The 18,270-nt window shown below is 45.9% G+C and overlaps 3 protein-coding genes across 9 annotated transcripts; all 3 read right to left on the bottom strand.

Annotated features, from left to right (window-relative positions):
• Window positions 1-12: 12 nt before the first annotated feature.
• mrpl48 (mitochondrial ribosomal protein L48) lies at window positions 13-1,993 on the bottom strand. Of its 4 annotated transcripts, none has more exons than XM_077543280.1 (8): window positions 1,713-1,971; window positions 1,316-1,344; window positions 1,220-1,251; window positions 1,053-1,141; window positions 808-977; window positions 625-727; window positions 243-332; window positions 13-163 (listed from the first exon to the last, which is right to left on the bottom strand). In XM_077543280.1, exons 1-8 carry the CDS (start codon window positions 1,731-1,733, stop codon window positions 86-88), a joined length of 612 nt encoding a protein of 203 aa, XP_077399406.1. In that variant the 5' UTR covers window positions 1,734-1,971; the 3' UTR covers window positions 13-85. The 4 variants fall into 4 exon arrangements, with proteins under 4 accessions (XP_077399406.1, XP_077399405.1, XP_077399404.1 ...); XM_077543279.1 differs by having other exon boundaries at window positions 1,316-1,347; window positions 1,713-1,924; XM_077543278.1 differs by having other exon boundaries at window positions 1,220-1,344; window positions 1,713-1,993.
• A 569-nt stretch (window positions 1,994-2,562) lies between these two features.
• LOC144034489 (E3 ubiquitin/ISG15 ligase TRIM25) lies at window positions 2,563-7,029 on the bottom strand. Of its 4 annotated transcripts, none has more exons than XM_077543271.1 (8): window positions 6,913-7,029; window positions 5,030-5,650; window positions 4,839-4,947; window positions 4,538-4,636; window positions 4,229-4,462; window positions 4,118-4,140; window positions 3,553-3,701; window positions 2,563-3,480 (listed from the first exon to the last, which is right to left on the bottom strand). In XM_077543271.1, exons 2-8 carry the CDS (start codon window positions 5,635-5,637, stop codon window positions 3,161-3,163), a joined length of 1,542 nt encoding a protein of 513 aa, XP_077399397.1. In that variant the 5' UTR covers window positions 5,638-5,650; window positions 6,913-7,029; the 3' UTR covers window positions 2,563-3,160. The 4 variants fall into 4 exon arrangements, with proteins under 4 accessions (XP_077399397.1, XP_077399399.1, XP_077399398.1 ...); XM_077543273.1 differs by having other exon boundaries at window positions 5,030-5,675; window positions 6,913-6,990; XM_077543272.1 differs by lacking the exon at window positions 6,913-7,029 and adding an exon at window positions 6,308-6,906 and having other exon boundaries at window positions 5,030-5,675.
• Window positions 7,030-7,855: 826 nt separating this feature from the next.
• supt16h (SPT16 homolog, facilitates chromatin remodeling subunit) lies at window positions 7,856-18,174 on the bottom strand. Its single transcript, XM_077545049.1, has 24 exons — window positions 17,831-18,174; window positions 17,023-17,115; window positions 16,778-16,948; window positions 16,544-16,696; window positions 16,326-16,472; window positions 16,108-16,259; window positions 15,714-15,886; window positions 15,535-15,625; window positions 15,401-15,474; window positions 15,208-15,320; window positions 14,723-14,788; window positions 14,551-14,649; window positions 14,142-14,257; window positions 13,916-14,069; window positions 13,715-13,842; window positions 12,088-12,350; window positions 11,898-12,016; window positions 11,579-11,817; window positions 11,231-11,306; window positions 10,753-10,922; window positions 10,556-10,685; window positions 10,351-10,477; window positions 10,198-10,272; window positions 7,856-8,425 (listed from the first exon to the last, which is right to left on the bottom strand). Exons 1-24 carry the CDS (start codon window positions 17,894-17,896, stop codon window positions 8,325-8,327), a joined length of 3,096 nt encoding a protein of 1,031 aa, XP_077401175.1. The 5' UTR covers window positions 17,897-18,174; the 3' UTR covers window positions 7,856-8,324.
• Between the last annotated feature and the right edge of the window lie 96 nt (window positions 18,175-18,270).

Here is an 18,270-nt window from a genome sequence, read left to right as displayed (position 1 = left end):
ACTAACAGAAAATAGCAGACATGATTTTATTTTTAAATGACAACAACAAAAAATACACATAAAGCAACAATTCTTTGCACAGAGCCTATTGGCTCATCTGAGCCACGAGACTCTCCACCTCGGGTCGCGCCTTGAAGCGGGCCAGGAAGTCAGCCTCCGTGTGCTGGGGGCAAAAAACGACAAATTGAAACACAATATATCTGACATGCGGGCGAGGAGGCCGTCCATGAAAGCCAACTCACCTCCTTCACTGACAGGTCGACCCCCTCCGGCTGGTTCTTCACTAGGACGTCCATGAAGACAGGACACAACGTGGCCTTCAGGCTGCTCAACTGTGTGTGTTGCATTTACTGAGTCAAGAGTAGTGGTGTGTGTTTTCTTTTAAATTTATGTAAGCATGATTATATTTTACAGTGCTGCCCCCTGTGGTCAAGGTTAGCACAACTGAAGGAGAAATGAGCTAAAACGCAGAAACAAAACCATGTCACATTTTTCAGCACTCTGATTGGCTGAAATGCTGAGCATGATGCATTGTCATGTGGACAGAGATGAATTTGTTGTGTGTTTTTTAAACTGCAGTGCTATGAAAATGTACCACTGGGAAAATACCTGTGGGGGTATTACCTGAATGACACGTCTATGCGTCTTCAGGAGAGAGTCGACATACATCTTGGTGCCGCTCTCCTGCATCAGCATCACCTCTGTGCTTTGGGTAGGCAGCGCATAGCTGAGCGGGAACAACACAACGTACACCAGATTTCACGTCGACAGCTTTTAAACATCAAAATTATATTTTTCCTGCGTCACCTCTCTGCTACGCTGATGCTGAGCCGGTTGCACAGGTTGTGGATATACTGAGCGTAATGCTCCACCGTTGTCATGTCGTAGCTTGACACGTGAACGTTGAGGGTCCCGTATTCCGTATTTGTGGCAGGTGTGATGCTCTGCATCTGATGCTGGTCTTTCTTTTTCTTTGTCTGATTGAACATGAAGATGAATTGTGTTTAGGATGTGATGCTGGAATCTCGTTCATGTTTCTGGCTGCCATTCACCTCTTCTCTGGGTAAGAGATGCCGCCACCTCCCGATGCCCTCGGTCGGGGAGCCTCTGTATTGCCTTTCTTGAGTTTGAGTCATGCCTCCTGCTCGCATGACATCAACATCTCATGTAACCAATGCACCAGGGTCGTACAGTACCACAAATTTTCTCGTGTGCTTACCCCAAGCCGGAAGTCGGGAGCATGCTGGAGTTCTAAGACAAAAAGGAGGAGTCAACACAAATGTAGAGTTGACTGAGAGTAACGTGGGGTACTTGCCTGCAGAGGAACAGCGCTTGACTTTGCACCTGCTAATTTAAACAAAACATCAGCAGTCATGATTTACAGTTAACTAGTCTTTTAAATGACTGTAGTTTCAAAAAGTGTGGGTTTGCAAAGCTTTGTGCCAGTACTATATGGATTAAAAGGGAGGTCACCGGTGAACACCGAAACTAATGGGACAAACACATAGTCGCACCAAGCAAATACTCTACTGTATGCCACCTGTTCCATCTTATTACAACGCAAGAACGTGAGAGGAATCTGTCAAAAAAATTGACTTAGTAGGGGCATTATTTAACCATATAAAACTCAATTCAGATCACCGTTCCGAAGGAAGCGTACGTTGATGACCATTCAAAACAATAAAGTCAAGGATTGTATATACAGTACATACCTTTCGCAAAACATGATTCATAATTGTACTGTTCAGCAACACAACGATGGCTCCCACTATAGTGCTAACCAGTAGAGCTCATGGAGGAGAGGTAAAGCTAACCAGACGCTGGTACGTCGTCTTTGTGTGTCCGTGTATTGTAGAGGACAAAATGTGTGCTGCTTTACTGTCCTCCCCCCTTATTGAACTTTCTCAGCAAAACAAATCAAGTAAACCAGCCAAAAAGCTTTCAAATAAAAATCTTATAAGCACGATAAGACAAGTTATATTTAAAATTCTCGAAAATCTAGATACCTGTAGCAAGTGCTAACCGGAAGCCGGTACGTCGCTTTTGTTTTTCCGTAGATACAACATGATTTATGTTTTAAATTAGCTAAATAAGAGGACTTCAGACATTTTACAACTTGCCTTAAATACATGTATAAATAACATGCTTAATGTTTACAGGAGGAAACTTTTTTAATTAACCTCTGGGTGTTATTTGACCATTTTTTGGCTTTTTGTTGGTTCTGACCAAGCCATTTCAAAATAAAATAACACCCAGGGGAATACCTTTATTTCAACAAAAGATGCCTCTGCTGAATCTAATATTGGGGTCTAAGGAACTGAGCGATAACAGAAAAAGAGGGTCTTCAAACCAGCATATACCGTCCACTTGTTAATAGTGACTACCCCGCCAACCTCAGCCCTGCCCTACATTAATAGCCTACGAGCTGTATATGTCTAATCTGTATACATACACAGTAGTCTGCTCGCGAGATGGCAGAGATAAGACAGTTGCTTTAACTGCTTGCATAGGCGTTCTATGGGCTATCCAGTAATATATACAATATCAGTGGACTACACAAACTTACATTTCCAAAAATACTTTTAATAACAGTTTGGCTAGTCACAAGAATCTCATATCAAAAAAATTTTCATCCAACATTACGCCCAACATAACGTAGCACCTCATTAAATTATTAAAGTGCAAACTCTCTGGCTTAAGTGAACATTCTAAAATTGGAAGAAAGAAAAACAATGCAATCATTCAATCGCTGATAATTATAAGCGCAATATAAGCTTTTTATTATTATTACTCTTAGTCTTTGGCTCACAGGCATGAAGGTATTAATGCATCGCAACAAAGATTACGCTGACCTGAGCTGGCTTTAGGTGAAAAGCGGGGTACGCCCTAGATTGAATCACAGGTTATGTTAAAGAAACAAGCATTCGCGGACAATTTAGAGTCTCCAATTAATCTTACATACGTTTTTGAATTGTGGGAGGGGAAAAGCTGCACAAGAACTGTGAGAACGTGAAAAAAAAAAACATACAGGAAGGTTTGAGCCGAGATTCTAACGAATGATCTTGGCATGTAAGATTTATGAGGAAAATACCCTGTAACATGGTAGAAAAATCAGACCGTATTGGAGTTACAGCCTTAGATTCTACAATCAGCTATTTCTCTAATCCTCCTCCTCTGCATCCTCAATATCGTCATAGCCCTCTTCCTGATCTTCATCTTCCCCCTCTTCTGCATCTTCCTCCTCTTCCTCCTCAGTGATGTAAGATTCATCCTCAGTGTCGCTCAGTTCAACGTCTTCATTCTCCTGCCCTTCCTCCTCATCTTCCTCTTCCTCTCCACTCATCTCTTCGCTACCCTCATCAAGGTCATTGCCATCATCAAGGTCATTGTCATCAGCTTCGCCCGCTTCTTCCACCTCCACCTCCTCGCCGACCATGTTCTCATTTTCGTCGCTCTCCTCCCCGATGTCTTCGTGTTGACCTGATGGGAGGGAACATTTTAGCCACAATTGTTGCCGCTCGGGTCGAGATGGGAGTAGATTGACTGGCTTACATATTAAGTTGATGGTTGCAAAGATGTAAAAGGTAAGATCCCTGTTGAGGAACTTTTGCATTTCCTCCTCCATTATTATGCCCAGAAGCCTTCGATCCAAGTCCACGTATTCCGGGTAAAACATATTCTTCTTCAGCAATTTACGACATCTGGAGTGCGGAAATCAAAGCTTATCAAAGAACCACCTCGAAAAAAATACTGAGAGCTCTCCATCGTCACCAACGTTAAATAAAACGCCATGGCGTACTACGTGTTAATCAAAAATCTTAGTTTGAGATTTTAGTCCTAAAAAGTATTACTTACTATTAATGTAAAACACTGTAACAGTGTGAACATTAACACTTCATTTAAATATTGTGTTTTTTTTTAAAGGATTAAATAGTGATCAAAATGTATTGCACAAAATATTGAAAAATTATACTTCAGTAAATTTAGGTATAAACTTTCTTGAAAATCGAACGCAAATGTGCTAAAAAGGTAAACAACTGAATTGGACTAGGCAGTGATTCTTTCGCATACCACTAGAGGGAGTCCATACCTCACTGCAATAGAATTGGAAGCTTACTGTTTTCCTTTGGTCTTGTAGGACTGTTGGGGGGGACACAACATGATACAAGAGATGTCATGAAAACAAGAGACGGGTGCGTGCAAACACGTCTGCCAAGAAGCGACTTACCTCAATGAAGAGGAAGGGGTCGCTTTCTCCAATGAGGCTCTCAACGCTGCAACGCACCTCGCTGAGACAAGACAGCTCCTGGCAGATGCGAGTGATGTTCTTCTGGATGGTGGGCCCGCTGGATTCGCAGTGGGTGCGTGCGCACACCATTAGTCGGCTAATAAAGTCCGACACTTTCTCCAGCAGATCCTGACGCAGCCTGGCCAAGCAGCCCTCAGAGTCCTCGATGAACTTCTGCGGAAGAGACGGACGGGGGGGTGGTCACGACGAAGGACAGATCACGTGACATGCCGGCGCCTCCCTCCTCACCTTGTTCTTTTGCTCCATCTCTGTCTGCTTGTTGAGCATACTCTTGGCCATGGTGTACTTCTTCTGGACCTTGTTGAGCTGCTTGTCTAAAACCTTTTGCTGGCGGGCACCAAAATGGCTTTGTCAAACATGCGGTCGCTGTCGGGCGTGGTGACATTTACACGTTTTCACCAAATGATACTATTGCTCAATTCCCGTGTCGCGCAGATTCATTTCCACCACACAAAGCCTCCAACACGCACGCCGTAACGTTCTTACCATACCAGCGCATACTACAAAAGAAGAACGCGCCGTGTCACACCTTGATATCCATCATGCTGTTCCTCAAGGTCTTAATTTTGTGTCCCGCATGTCGCCCTTCGATGCTGCAAGCGTTGCACACGCACACTTGGTGTTCGAGGCAGTAGTACCTGCGCAATAACCGAAATTTTAAGACTTTCCGAGGAAACACTGTCAAGTCTGGGCGGAGTGTGCGTCTACTCCAACACATACCTGAAGATCTCATCATGGTCAGGGCACTTTCTCTTCCAGAAGTCCCTGATGGGTTCTATGAGTGGATGCTCTCGGAAGGCCCACAGCTCCAGATGCGGCTTGATGTGCTCCGGGCACATGGACACCTCGCACTTGAGGCACATCTTGACTGCCATGTTGGGGGCGGAGGCCCCTTCCTGGACGTCTCGTCTGTCTTGCGAATCGCCAGCTTCCGTGGACATGCCGGCCCCTGACAGCTCTGCGGTAGGAGGACGGCAGTAGTCACATGGAACACAATCTTGTTTGTCAGTCGAGATGGATGCGACACAATCTTTGGCAGCCTGAGCTGACGTGCTGGCTGCGGCCGCTCTGTGGCGACGCCGGAAGTCGAAAGCGATGTTGGCCAGTTTGAAGTTCTTCTGGAAGCTCTTGTTGCAGCGGTGGGTGTTGCGGCATTCCGGGCAATGGAAGCGGCTCTGATCCGTTAATTGCCGCAGCCGATCCAGGCACATCTTACAAAAGTTGTGGCCACAAGGAAGCAGGTGCGGGTCGCTAAAGACGTCTAAGCACACGGGGCAGGTGAGCTCCTCCTGCAGGACGATGGACTGGTCCGACAGGCCCGTTGCCATGTTGGCGATGGCGCTGAGGAGAGACACAAGTGATGAGCCTGATGGGAGAGGGACAGCAAATTTGACGAGATAATTTGTCATAAAACACTGCAGTTACAGCCGCTTTGGCTCAATAAGAGACAGCATCATATAAAGGACGCTAGGCAAAATGGCCTAGCTCAGGTTACCCATCAAATTGTGTGTCCTAAAGAGGCCACATATAAGACTGTGGTATTCTCAAGAAGCAATTTTGTATTTCTTTTTACTCCATTTTGTATTGAGCACAGAGGCATCAAGGCACTTTGCATATTATGTATCTACCAGGCTTTTTCTTCCTCTCTATTTTACTTAATCGTTTTTCAATCATGCCGCCTGGTGTTCACACTGAGTGTGACATCATGTGAAATGTAGTGAGCTTTCAGGCTTGTATGCTCAATTTCAGTTAAATGCCTTGTGTTAATTTACAAGCAACACGTAACGTGGGAAAGCAGTTAAATAGTATAATGTCACGTATGACAAGTTTTCACTCGTCTTAAAATAATAAAGTTACGCCAAGGGACAGTTGTGTATAAGTCCAAAGTACACAATACCAAAGTAAAAAAAAAAGCTAGCTTAATTGGTACGTAGCGAAAGGGCTCAGGAGTAAATCCTTTTAGCGATTTTCTGATTTTGGTAGCTGCCGTGTACTCACCTTAATAACGGCTCTCGGGCCAAAAGCGAGGCTGTCTTTCCCCGAGAGCTCTCTGGCAGAGGCGAACAATCCCGAAGCCGCGGTGCACCTGCCTGACTAGCGCCCACGTGACGCGTCCATGGACACAATCCGCCTTTATAACCCCCTGCTTGTTCTACTATTGTTCCACACAGTGTTTCTTCCTAGAAATTTCCGTAGGTTACACGACAGTGCGGGACTGACGGACGGAGCTTGGACACGAAAACCAAAGGCGCTTACTAACAGGTCTCGAGTTGATTAGAGGAGACGCATTCAGGCCGCCTCAGACATTCGGCTACCTGCTGTATGCTACTTGCCTCAATCACAGCAACGCAGTCACATTTGAACAAATTCGTTTTTAAATTAAGTGACATGGCGGTCTGATTAATATTTTTTAAATGCCATTTAATGTGTCGTTTAATTTTAAACACATAAAAGCAACATTTGGATCGTGCGATGAGGACGACAAACGAAACTTAGACGTTCAAGACACGCTTAGAAAGACAGACCTGTGGTCAAAATGATCAGTCTCCTTATTTTCAACTACCTGCTGAATTTATGTGACTTTACAGTAACAGGACGCTCACCTCTGGTCGTTGGTGCCCGCGCTTGAGTGTACTGTGATGTTTCAAGGCACCTGGGTGCTCGTGACGTCGCAACACGAGTCCAAGAAGTTTCTTTACGTTACGTCACTGTGACGTTGGTGACATTCGCTTGCCGACAATCAAGCAAAAATAAATAAAAGGTACTAAAATGTGAGTTTGTCTTGTTTAGTGTTTGCTGCTTAATTGCCGTCTTAATGTGAACGTACACTTGAAATGACACATTTTTGTCAAAAAACGAAACCAAAAGAATTCATTTGAAATACTTGTTCTACAATAAGGCTTCAAACCGGAAGCGGCTACTGAGTTTACATGTCATTTGCTGGTTGACAGTGGTTGTGACGGGAAGCCATACAAAAACCTGTTGTGAAATTTGACGATAAGCTACTTAAGAGAACATCAACTTGTGCAAAAAAAGTACAGAAACGCTGAATAAGTACATGTATAAAAAAAAAAGTACACAAACGCTGAACAAGTACAATCAAAGATTTTCCAAGTGCAGTTCAGAAAGATTATAGTGCATATCACTGGCATCGGACCGAAACCTCAGAAGTCACACTTTGGTAAATTCCCCCCCAAACCTATACTGTCTGTCGGTCAGTCAGTCTGCACATTTGGATGTTCATACAAATTGTCAACCAATCTTAAGTGTTGAAAAGGGCTTGCTCTCGTTGATGATGTAATGTAATGGTTGAACAAACATAAATTTTTTGTGGTCTCCTGAAAGTAATGATTTTGGAGGTACAAGGTTTCAGCCCGATGCCAGCGATATGTTAATCTTGAACACACATGGTCGGAGTCCATTCCAATTAGCTTTAGATCTTGCTATCGCCAAAGTGGCAAGAGGCAGCATGTATGTACATAAAGAATCCACTTTCTCTGCTTTCATCGGGCTTACATTTTAAGGAAAGAAGAAGTCAATGCAAACTAAAGTCATCTTTTTATTTTATTACAAAAACAAAAAATGGATTTTTAGAATTAAGTACAACAAACATCTACTCTGAAAAGACGAAGGAGGCAGACTGCGTGTGTGTGTGTTGTTTACAAACCCCATAAAAAAAAAAAACACCCCCCCCAATAAAAGTTGTTGAACGTCCTCAATTACACAGTGAACGCAACACGAGGGAGGGGCTCATTATAAAAACACTTGTCAGGAGGTATCTCAAGTGTTTTTATTCGGAGCCAAAAGAAACATCTGCAGTAAAAATGCATTTTACACACACACGTGTACACACACACACGATGTAGACGGTTGAGGAATGAAAAGAAAATGAACTTTGCTGGTACGTCACATGACGTGACGTGACATGGCGGGCGGCCTCTCCGTCTACACTGATCGTGTGAGCCAGTCTGGGTGCAGGAGGGCGGTGCGAGGTGGAGCGGTGGGCGGCAGACTTTTAGGACCGCCTCTTCTTCTTGACTGGCGGCAGCGTTGATGAGGGGTTCTTCCTCTTCTTATTGGACGTATCTTCGTCCTCGTAGTGACTCTCTTTGTCGGCTGCGTACAACAACAACAACAACAGCGGGTTTCACCTTCAGGCCTTGGTCACTTACTACCTGCTCAGCTGGTCGTTTTCGGTCAGGTGTACAGTTGGTAATTTTTTTAATAAAAAGATTTTGCAAGTCCTCCTTAATTCCACGTGTCGTCTTCCTTTGAGGAAGCAGAGTTTGGGGACTCTGAGGTGGGCTCTCTGGGGTCCAAGTCACTGAGGTGGTTGGAAAGCTCCTCGGTGGCAGGGCCCGGGGGTGGATGAGATCCGCCCGGAGTTCCTAAAGGCTCTGGATGTTGTGGGGCTGTCGTGGTTGACACGCCTCTACAACATCGCATGGACATCGGGGGCAGTGTCTCTGGATTGGCAGAGCGGGGTGGTGGTCCCCGTTTTTTAAAACCGGAGGGTTTGCTCCAACTATAGAGGGATCACACTCCTCAGCCTTCCTGGTAAGGTCTATTCAGGGGTGCTGGAGGAGGGTCCGTCGGGAAGTCGAATCTCAAGATTCAGGAGGAGCAGTGTGGTTTTCGTCCCGGCCGTGGAACAGTGGACCAGCTCTACACCCTCGGCAGGGTCCTTGAGGGTGCATGGGAGTTCGCCCAACCAGTCTACATATGTTTTGTAGAAGGCATTCGACCGTGTCCCTCGGGGAGCCCTGTGGGAGGGGGGGTGCTTTTGGAGTACGGGGTACCGAGTCCCTTGATACGGGCTGTTCGGTCCCTGTACGGCCAGTATCAGAGTTTGGTCTACATTGCCGGCAGTTAGTCCCAGTGAGGGTTGGACTCCCCCAAGGCTGCCCTTTGTTACCAATTCTGTTCATAACTTATGGACAGAATTTCTAGGCGCAGCAGTGGTGTTGAGAGAGTCAGGTTTGGTGGCCTCAGCATTGCATCTCTGCTTTTTGCAGATGATGTGGTGCTGTTGGCTTCATCAAGCTGTGATCTCCAACTCTCACTGGAGCGGTTCGCAGCAGAGTGTGAAGCGGTTGGGATCAAGATCAGCACCTCCAAATCCGAGACCATGGTCCTCAGTCGGAAAAGGGTGGCGTGCCCTCTCCGGGTCGGGGATGAGATCCTGCCCCAAGTGGAGGAGTTCATGTATCTTGGGGTCTTGTTCACGGATGAGGGCATGATGGAGCGGTACAGTGTCTGCAGTGATGCGGACTCTGTCTCGGTCCGTTGGGGTGAAAAAGGAGCTGAGTCGAAAGGCAAAGCTCTCAATTTATCCAGCCGTGGGTCGTGACCGAAAAAACAAGATCCCGGATACAAGCGGCCGAAATGAGTTTCCTCCGCAGGGTGTCCGGGCTCTCGCTTAGAGATAGGGTGAGAAGTTCGGTCATCCGGCAGGGACTAGGAGTAGAGTCGCTGCTCCTCCGCGTTGAGAGGAACCAGTTGAGGTGGCTCGGGCATCTGGTTCGGATGCCTTCTGGATGCCTGCCTGGAGAGGTATTCCAGGCATGTCCCACCGGCAGGAGGCCCCGGGGACGACCCAGGACACACGCTGGAGAGACTGTCTCTCGGCTGGCCTGGGAACGCCTTGGGATCCCGCTGGAGGAGCTGGTTGAAGTGGCTGGGAAGAGGGAAGTCTGGGCTTCTCTGCTAAAGCTGCTGCCCCCACGACCCGACCTCAGATAAGCGGCAGAAGATGGATGGATGGATGGATTTTGCAACAAACTTAAATTCAAAATCATATTGTTCAAATAATCAATAAGTGATAATGGTGACTGTCCTTGTTGAATTTAAGTCTGCTCAAAATAAGGAGATGATAAGATGGTACGCACCTTTCCTGGCCTCTTCCTCCAGCTCGTCCCAGTCCTTGCCACTCTCCTCCTCGCTGCCCAGTGATGCACTGTAGTCTGCACGTGACATCGCACAGCTTTATTGCTAACCACTCAAGTCTCGGAGTGCGTTCGAGAGAGACGTTGCAAACATACCGGAATTCTCCGTCTCTGAGCTGTAGTCTTCATCGCTGTCTTCCTCCTCTACTTCCGTCTCGTCCGCAGAGGGGTTAAACGTCTCGTCTTCCATCTCAGACTCAGAATCTTCTTCACCACCGCTCCCCTGGTGGACAAACGACACAAATTGAACCCAAGGCAGCATGTGAAAACCCACGCTGTGCGGACGAGTGCCGAAAAGGACCTCGCTCTCCGGGTCCAGGAAGGACCAGCCTCCTTGCTCAAAGAAACCCTCGGGGTCATCCACGATGGTCTTCATGATTTTGGTCCAGTTGAGGGACTGGACGCCCTCTGTGTACTTGATGTCACACGAGCTGCACAAGAGAAGAACGTCAATTATAACGGGCGCGCCAGATGCCTTTTTGTCAACGGCCAGCTTACTTGAGCCACTCCTTGATGGGGTCCAGGGAGTTGACAGGCACAGCGTTGATCATGGTGACCTTTTTGTTGTAGTCCTTGTAGACGATGACCACGTCAAAGTTCTTCAGGTGGAACTGCACACGCTCAAAGTGGACCAGCTCCACCTCGTCAAGAGTCACCACAAATGGCGGCTGCACACATTTATGATTCATGATTATGTACATCTGTGCAATTAATCAAAATTCAATTACAATTATGACACTGTGCAATTAAAACATCTACATAATCGTACAAAAAAAGATTAATACTAATTGAATTTAAATGTATACATTTACACCTTTTATTGTAAACCAAATTTAATAAATGTTTCATCCAAAAAATAACTTAACTTAAGCATAATTATAGTGTTTGAAATAATTTAATTTCTCTTCATAGCTTTTAATGTTTGCCTTCTGTATTCCGCATGCAATGCTGAAAACAGACGCGCGTGTTCCCTCACCCATTCCGTAACGTTGACAAGGGAACTGGAAGTGGGCTGCAGCAGACAGGTACTCCTGTAGGGGGCGCCCTGGAAACTGCAAACACATTCGAGGGCAGCTTAATATGGCTCAAAGATTCAAAACAAACAAATATTTTATTGGAATCAGTTGGTTTAAACCAGTAATTTAGTAAATTGAAGGTCAACTCAATTGTATTATTGGCTATCTTTACCTTTAAATTCTTCTCAATTTCCAATTTGGAATATTTCCAAAATTCTCCCAGCTTAACTTCCCATGGAAATAAACTGCACACTTTTCAGTCCTTTGTAAGAGTCGTGGTCACCCCCGAGCCTGCCAGCGAGACTCACCCAAGGTCCCTGAAGGGAACCTCGAACTCCAGCTCTTCTCGGGTGAGCGTCTCCACCTTCTCGCTGAAGTTCTTGAAGGCAGACTTGAGCTTGTGCCGCATCTCGCGCTCCATCTGCTCGGCGTAGAGGTCGTCGCGGTCGTGCATGTGCTGGTGCTTGCCCAGGTCCGTGGTGATCTCGCCCACTTCTGTGTAGAACTGCACGTCCGTGTGGCGGCGCTTGCCGAACATGATGGCGTTCTACGAAGGAGCAAAGCAGACACTCCTCAGCCTGACTCGGGAAGAACATGGCCGCATTCTCCTTGAGAACCTGGCGGGACCTTGAGGTGGAAGTGCAGGACGATGATCATCTCGCCGTCGCACGGCTGGAAGATGGCGTGCTTGATGTTGTTGTAAAGGATGTCCACTTTATCGCCGCGGACGGACGTGAAACGGAAACCTGCCCCCAGGAGACGAGTGGGATTGAAACGCGGAAGCGGACGCGAGCCAATGCGTGGCCTCCGACCTTACCGTTGGTATGTGCCTCCAGCGAGCCCTGCATCCTCTTCTGGGCGATGTTGGGCCGGATGTAGAGATCTTTGAGTTTGGGGTTGCTACGATTGAGGTTGATGACCAGCGAGTCCTGCTTGACGATGCCTTCCTTTTCCTTCTCCTCGGCCTCCCGTGTCTTGTAGCGCTTCTGAACCTCCTTGATGATGCGGAAGGCGTTCTGCAGGTTGGTGGATGGCACCGAGGTGTCGCCGGGCACTTTCAGGTTGGACGCGCGGTACGTGCTGCGACCGCAAGAAAGAAGCGTCAGTTGACAGCTTAACAACTTAAGGTGCTTTTAGGTAAGTATATTCATTTTAATTATGAGAATGAAAGCACATTATTCCTGCCCATTGTTTTAAAATGCGTCTTCAACATAATTTATTTCAACATATTCAAAACAAGTCATACCTTTCAGGCTATTAGTTAGCTCAATTAAAAAAAAAAAAAAAGTTTTCCCAAAATCCTGTATTTTCAACCAAAAATTCTGCATTCATTCTTAAAGGGAAAATTGACTTATTGAGTCATTTTCAACAGTAAGAAGATAATGTTTTGTCTATAATGAATGTGATAACTTCATTATTTTTCATGAACAATTAATACCTTTAAATATGAATTATGCCACTTGCTCTCGAATTAAGATGACATCCCCTGTGCTGAGGAAATAGGTAACGGCCAATCATGGCTAAGTTTGCTGACCAAACCCAAAAAAACAGGTGAGCCGTGATTGGTCATTTCCTATTTCCTGGCACAGGTGATGTCATCTTCAGTCAGCAAGTGGAAAATGTGTTTTTAAGGTTGTTAATTGTACATGAAAAATAATGATGTTATCAAATTATTATTTTTATTATTCTTTTATATTATTCTTATCCTACTTTTTACAGCTGAACATGGCTCAATGAGTCAGGTATCCCTTTAATGGGACATTCAACATAGATTCACATAATTCCCCATTTGAAATTCAAAACATTCAGCTCATTCAATTCATCTTGGGAACAGTCTTCAACTTGCCAAAAATTGTCACCACTAAAGTATTTCCCTAGTCATTCCCACTGACACAATCAACCAAACAGATTCACATCATCGCTCCCATTTGAAATTCAAAACATTTCACCACATCTAATTCATCAATAGGTGAAGATTTCCAACATACCAAAAATGTCTACATCCCTTAAAAATTACCCATTCCACATGAATACTATTCCATATCATTCCACATGCATCCATATTTTATCCATTCAATTTCCCCAGAAAGTGCAAATGTCTAATTTCTTCATATTTTTAAGCCTCAATTATAATAAAATATGCACATGGCGTAGTTTTATTTTTTTTTTAAGTCAACCATTCTCACATTCTACACTGTCTTATCTGTGACATTGAGTTCATGTGGTTTTAAAAGTCGGGGCCTTGTCAGGTGAGTTACGTGGAAGGCGGCCAATGAGAGTGTAGTTAACTCTTGTTGGCCAGTATGCGCGTCGAGTACGTGGACGTCACTTATGGCAGCTAGCGTATGAATGTGCTAGGGTATATTTAATTAGCGAGCAAAGATAAATTAACCAATTAAATTTGCTCCTTTAAATGTGGAAAGAGACATCTGTCCGATACGTACATTTCCTTAACAAAAGTGGCATCGGGATTGGGGAAGATGTTCCCTTCCTGTCGGCCCAAAGAGCTCCCGGGAACGTAGAAGTTGATCCTCAAGTACGTGTAATCACCTTCCACAGACATGCTGATGTTCTAAACAAATGACACGGAGGTCAGCAGCAGTCAAACTCAGAAGTGGCGGGAAAGGATCCCAAGATGGGGGTACCTTGATGGTGGCGATGTGAAACGGCGTTGCGATGCCAAAGATGGGCATGACGACCGTCTCGTATTTCTTGTCGATGAAGATCTTCATTTCTCTGATGTCCTTCTCTCTGGGCATCTGAGACACGTTCTTGTAAGACACGTTGGATTTTCTGGCCCTAAAGAGAAAGTTGGGAAGTTGAGCCTGCTTCTAAAGCTGCAGCTGTTTTTTACCTGCCGCCAACACTTACTTCTGGATCTGCTGCTCGCCTTTCTGCTCCGTCAGTCGCCGCTTGGCCTCCTCGTTCAAACTGTCGGCGAGCTCTTTCTGGTGAGCGCGCCGCTTCTCTTCCGCCGTCATCTCGTTCTGAGTACACATACACACCCGTGCGTCACAGGTGGACCAACACACTCAACACCGACACACATAACACACATGCGGTGATAAAATGCTGCGCAACATGGGAACATACAAAAAGGCAGACACACACAGAAAAAGAAAAATACAAAAAGGACACTTGCTCTCATCAGCGAATGATTTGAAATGAAACGCTGACTCCTTACCTTCCCAAGTAGCTAGTAGAGACCAAAAACACGCACACTCTTAGTCAGCAGCTCTCACGCGCGCATCAGGCTATCGCGCCCGCTGCGTCAACTCACCCGGGTTCTGTCGGCCAGGAGCGCCGCGCCGCGGGCGCCCTTGCCCAGCAGCTCCTCGGCATCGTCGCCATCCTCCTCCTCCTCTTGCTCGTCATCGTTCTGAGAGAGGTCACGCGTTCAGAAGATGGTAACCGACACGACACGACTTCAAAAGTAGAGGAGCTACGTTTACCTTGAGAAAGATCCCCACGTTTTTGATCTTCTTCTTGACTGGTGTGAGTACTGTGGCCGCCTCCTCCTATCAATGCCACACACGTGATTGGAGGTGCAATGGTCAACGACAACGATAATAAATAAATTATTTAATCGATCAAACAGTAATCAGGAAAAAAAAAAGGGATTTTTCAATCAACTTTAATGTGAAATCAATTTTTATTGAATAAAAAAAATTAGGGGTGTCAAAATTATTGCATTCATTTTGAATTAATTCAAAGTTCCTTTAACACAACCAATTTCTTTAACGCGCTATTAATGACCGCCCAATATTTGTAGAGACTGGGGACAAGTTGTATTTTACAATTTCAAAAATGTGCAGAATTTACTTCATGTTAAGATTAGATAGCAAAATGCGCTGAGCTTTTTTTTTTAAAGATTTGACAGCTGCAGTCCTAGAGAGGATTACACGCAGCGGACTGTATGCGCGTCAGGTGAACTCACCTCGTTGATCTGCACCGTGTCCCCGACAAAGAGGGCATACTTCTTCTGCTCTTCTTTTTTGCCATCTTTGTTCGTAAGGTCGGCGAAGCCTAAACTGACACTCAGCACCATGCCTGCCAGGCACATGCACACGTGTCAATAATCAATTTAAAAAATAAAAAATAAAAATTATAATTTAACATGACATTGCCACCTTTCTTCAGTTTGTACTGATTCTTGGAGTTGAGCACCAAAGAGCCTTCTCTGAACTCGATCCCCATGGCAAACCTGCGAATTATCCACGTGAGTTGAGCGTGTTACTGCGCGCAATTCTTCACAGGAGCCTACCCGAGGTTTTTGGTCAGCTTGGCAACGAGATCCCCTTTCTCTTTCTTCACGTACTCTATAACAGTGTTGTAGGCATCGCAGATTTTCACACCTGGCACACAAAGCACGTGGGTCATATCCACTCTAGGGGGGGAAAAAAAAAGTCCCACACACCCCCATCGCCGAGCTCCTGAACGCACCGTGCTTGAGCTCCTTCAGCAGCTCCTCCTCCACCTGAAGCAGGAAATTGTAGTTGTCCTGCATCTCCTGCGGGGGGTCCACCATGAGTGTCCGCACCAGGTTGGAGCAGTACGACTTGTAGCGGATCCCCATGGCGCACGTGATGGCGCCAAAGTGCATGTGGTTCTTGTCACTGGCAGGAAGAGGACATGTTCAGTTGGATAATTGCATTTAGCAGTCTTCTACGTCTTTGCCTTAAATCAGATTTGGGGGATTATAAGAATTTGAGTTTATGTCTATTTATCCTGTATATGTTACTGTTCTTACTCCAAATGCCGGCTATTTTTAGCCTCCAATTTCTTAACAGTATAAACTATTTAGAAGCAGACAAACTTGGCAGACGCAATGACCTACCTAACAACGCTGAACTTGAGGCTGTAGTTTCCACCGCTCTGGATAATGGGAGGGTAACACATCTCCACAGTGGAAGGGTGAACGCCACAGAGGTATTGCTTCTCCTCGATGGCTTTTTCCACGGACTCGGCCAGTTTGCTGTGGCGCACTTTCTGTTGGCAAGAAAACACACGAGAGTGGGCCGGATGCCGCGTTTGCTGGGATTCAGGCGTCCTCACCTCATCGGCGTCAACGATCTCCATGACTCGCTCCTTAAAAAACTTGGAATACACCTCGCTGGTGATGCCCGCCGCTTTCTTCATCAGGCTGAGCTCGCCATCCTCCTTCACTGCCATGGTGTACGCCACCACAGCACTGATGTCCACCTGTGGGCAAAGAGGAAGTGGCATCATACTCGCTTGGGTAAATGCTGGTCAACAAAGAACAAGCTTCTTGCCTTCTCTAGCCCCTTGGACGTGAGCGTGTCGTTCCAGCTCTTCATGTACTCGCCGGGAAATTTGTCCTTGCTGAACACACCCACGGTCTTGCCTTCACGGCTGCCGCGAATTGCTTCGATCATCTTGTCGAAGTTGGGCTTGTTGCTCTCGTTCTAAAAGACACGCCGCATCCGCTGCCGTCAAATTTTTCCACCCCGCGAGAAGTCAGATTGGCACACGTCGGCCGTTGTCACCTTTTCCCTTGTAAGAAGCGTAATGGGCGGGACACCGTAGGCGTTTTCGTTGCCCTTGGTTATGGCCACCTGCTTGAGGAAATCCACCTTCTTCTTGCTGGCGAGGAAGAGGATCTTGGTATCGCAAAAGACCATGATGGTATCTGTCACCTCGTAGCCAAACAGCCAAGTCTGAAGACAAAATAATAGTCTTAATAACGAGGCCTTGTTATGTACTTGCTTATTACTTAACTACGTGCGCGCACCTGTATGGCCGTTGATTTGGCGTAGACAATTTCCTCGTCCACTCCAACAGACACCACAATGGCATCAACTTTACCAAACTCATCCTCTCCTTTCTGAAAAAAAAAAGCATGATTAAAAAAAAAATAGGATGAAAGCGTTGAGGAGGCATGTTGAGAAATCAAGTTAGACTGTTTTGTTTTTATTAGAAGGCTATTTTTTTTTAACAACAGATGTTTTACACTGCCAAAAGTCAATGTCTCTCTTCCTCTCTCAAACTGCATTTTGGCAGACTCGTTTTTTGGCAACTCTTGTCAGGTTGCTGTGACTTCAGCAAGAATGCTGTATTTTCGCCACTTTTCGTCATAAATTAATTAATGTTTTTCTCAGCAAAGTGGTAGATCTATCACTGGAATCGTCCCACAGTGCCCTGCCTGATAACGCTGTTCTCGTGTCAATCAATGAATCTTTGTCATTTTAAATATCTACACAATGATGTGGTGCATGTGAGGCGCAAGAGAACAAAAGTTGAGCTGCTCTTGTCCTTTTGCACGTTGTCTCCTCTCAACCACGAACTTGCCTGCTAGCACTAGCGGAATTGTTGCTCGTGGCGGATAAAATGTTAACGCAGTTGACAGTTCGGAATTTCTTTGTTGTAGCGCGTTGCCAGGGTGCAATTCTGGCCCCGACGACGCTCTACTTTGCTGAATATCAAGTGCGTTGGCGCGATGTTGAGTTAGCTAGCAAGCTAGTTAGCGGGCTAGTTAGCTAATGCTGATTCTGATTCTGATTTAGCCGGACTGGCAGCTCCAGTGTCGCTACAATTTTTACCTTCCAGTTGCTGTACAGTCTCTTAATCCGCCGGTAGTACGCTTCCTTGTCCAGGTTCGCCGCCATGGTGAGTCTGTGCCGCACACTCCCGCCGCCGTAGCCGCCTGCCTCGCGTTCAGCTCAGCAGGCCGGATGGTGAAGATGATGAAGATGATGATGATGATGATGAAGATGAGATGATGATGCGTGTCACACCACACAATGTGCCGTAGTTCTATTCTCCTTCCGCGCACAAAAGATGCTGCTGCTGCTACTACAACTCCGTTAAAGCTGTGGATACGCAAGGGAAACGAACGGTTTTGTGTTTTTCTTCCTTTCCGAGCACGCGCACCAATAATTGAGACCACCTCCTCAACCCCCTCTCTTTTTTCGAGTGTCTAAAACCCCCCAAATTATGTAACTTCTAGCCTCAAAAGCCTATTATCTGTATGCACCTGCTT

Source organism: Vanacampus margaritifer, chromosome 15, assembly GCF_051991255.1.
Source record: "Vanacampus margaritifer isolate UIUO_Vmar chromosome 15, RoL_Vmar_1.0, whole genome shotgun sequence".
Lineage (NCBI taxonomy): Eukaryota > Metazoa > Chordata > Actinopteri > Syngnathiformes > Syngnathidae > Vanacampus > Vanacampus margaritifer.
Note: the sequence above shows the minus strand (reverse complement) of the source record. Positions and strands in the feature narration are given on the sequence as shown.

Bases quoted from the DNA above. Each gene is read 5' to 3' on its own strand.
- LOC144034489 (XM_077543271.1), bottom strand. From the start codon at position 5,637: ATGGCAACGGGCCTGTCGGACCAGTCCATCGTCCTGCAGGAGGAGCTC. The intron at 4,637-4,838 runs GTGTGACACGGC...GGTGCCCGCCAG, and splicing joins ACAGCATGATGGATATCAAG to CAAAAGGTTTTAGACAAGCA. The intron at 3,481-3,552 runs GTAAGCCAGTCA...CCCTCCCATCAG, and splicing joins TGCAACCATCAACTTAATAT to GTCAACACGAAGACATCGGG.
- supt16h (XM_077545049.1), bottom strand. From the start codon at position 17,896: ATGGCGGCGAACCTGGACAAGGAAGCGTACTACCGGCGGATTAAGAGA. The intron at 15,475-15,534 runs GTAGGCTCCTGT...GATAATTCGCAG, and splicing joins AAGCTGACCAAAAACCTCGG to GTTTGCCATGGGGATCGAGT. The intron at 10,923-11,230 runs GTGAGGGAACAC...AAATGTGTGCAG, and splicing joins TTGTCAACGTTACGGAATGG to CCGCCATTTGTGGTGACTCT.
- mrpl48 (XM_077543277.1), bottom strand. The intron at 1,142-1,219 runs GTAAGCACACGA...TCATGCGAGCAG, and splicing joins CTCCCGACTTCCGGCTTGGG to GAGGCATGACTCAAACTCAA. The intron at 978-1,052 runs GTGAATGGCAGC...ATGTTCAATCAG, and splicing joins ATCTCTTACCCAGAGAAGAG to ACAAAGAAAAAGAAAGACCA.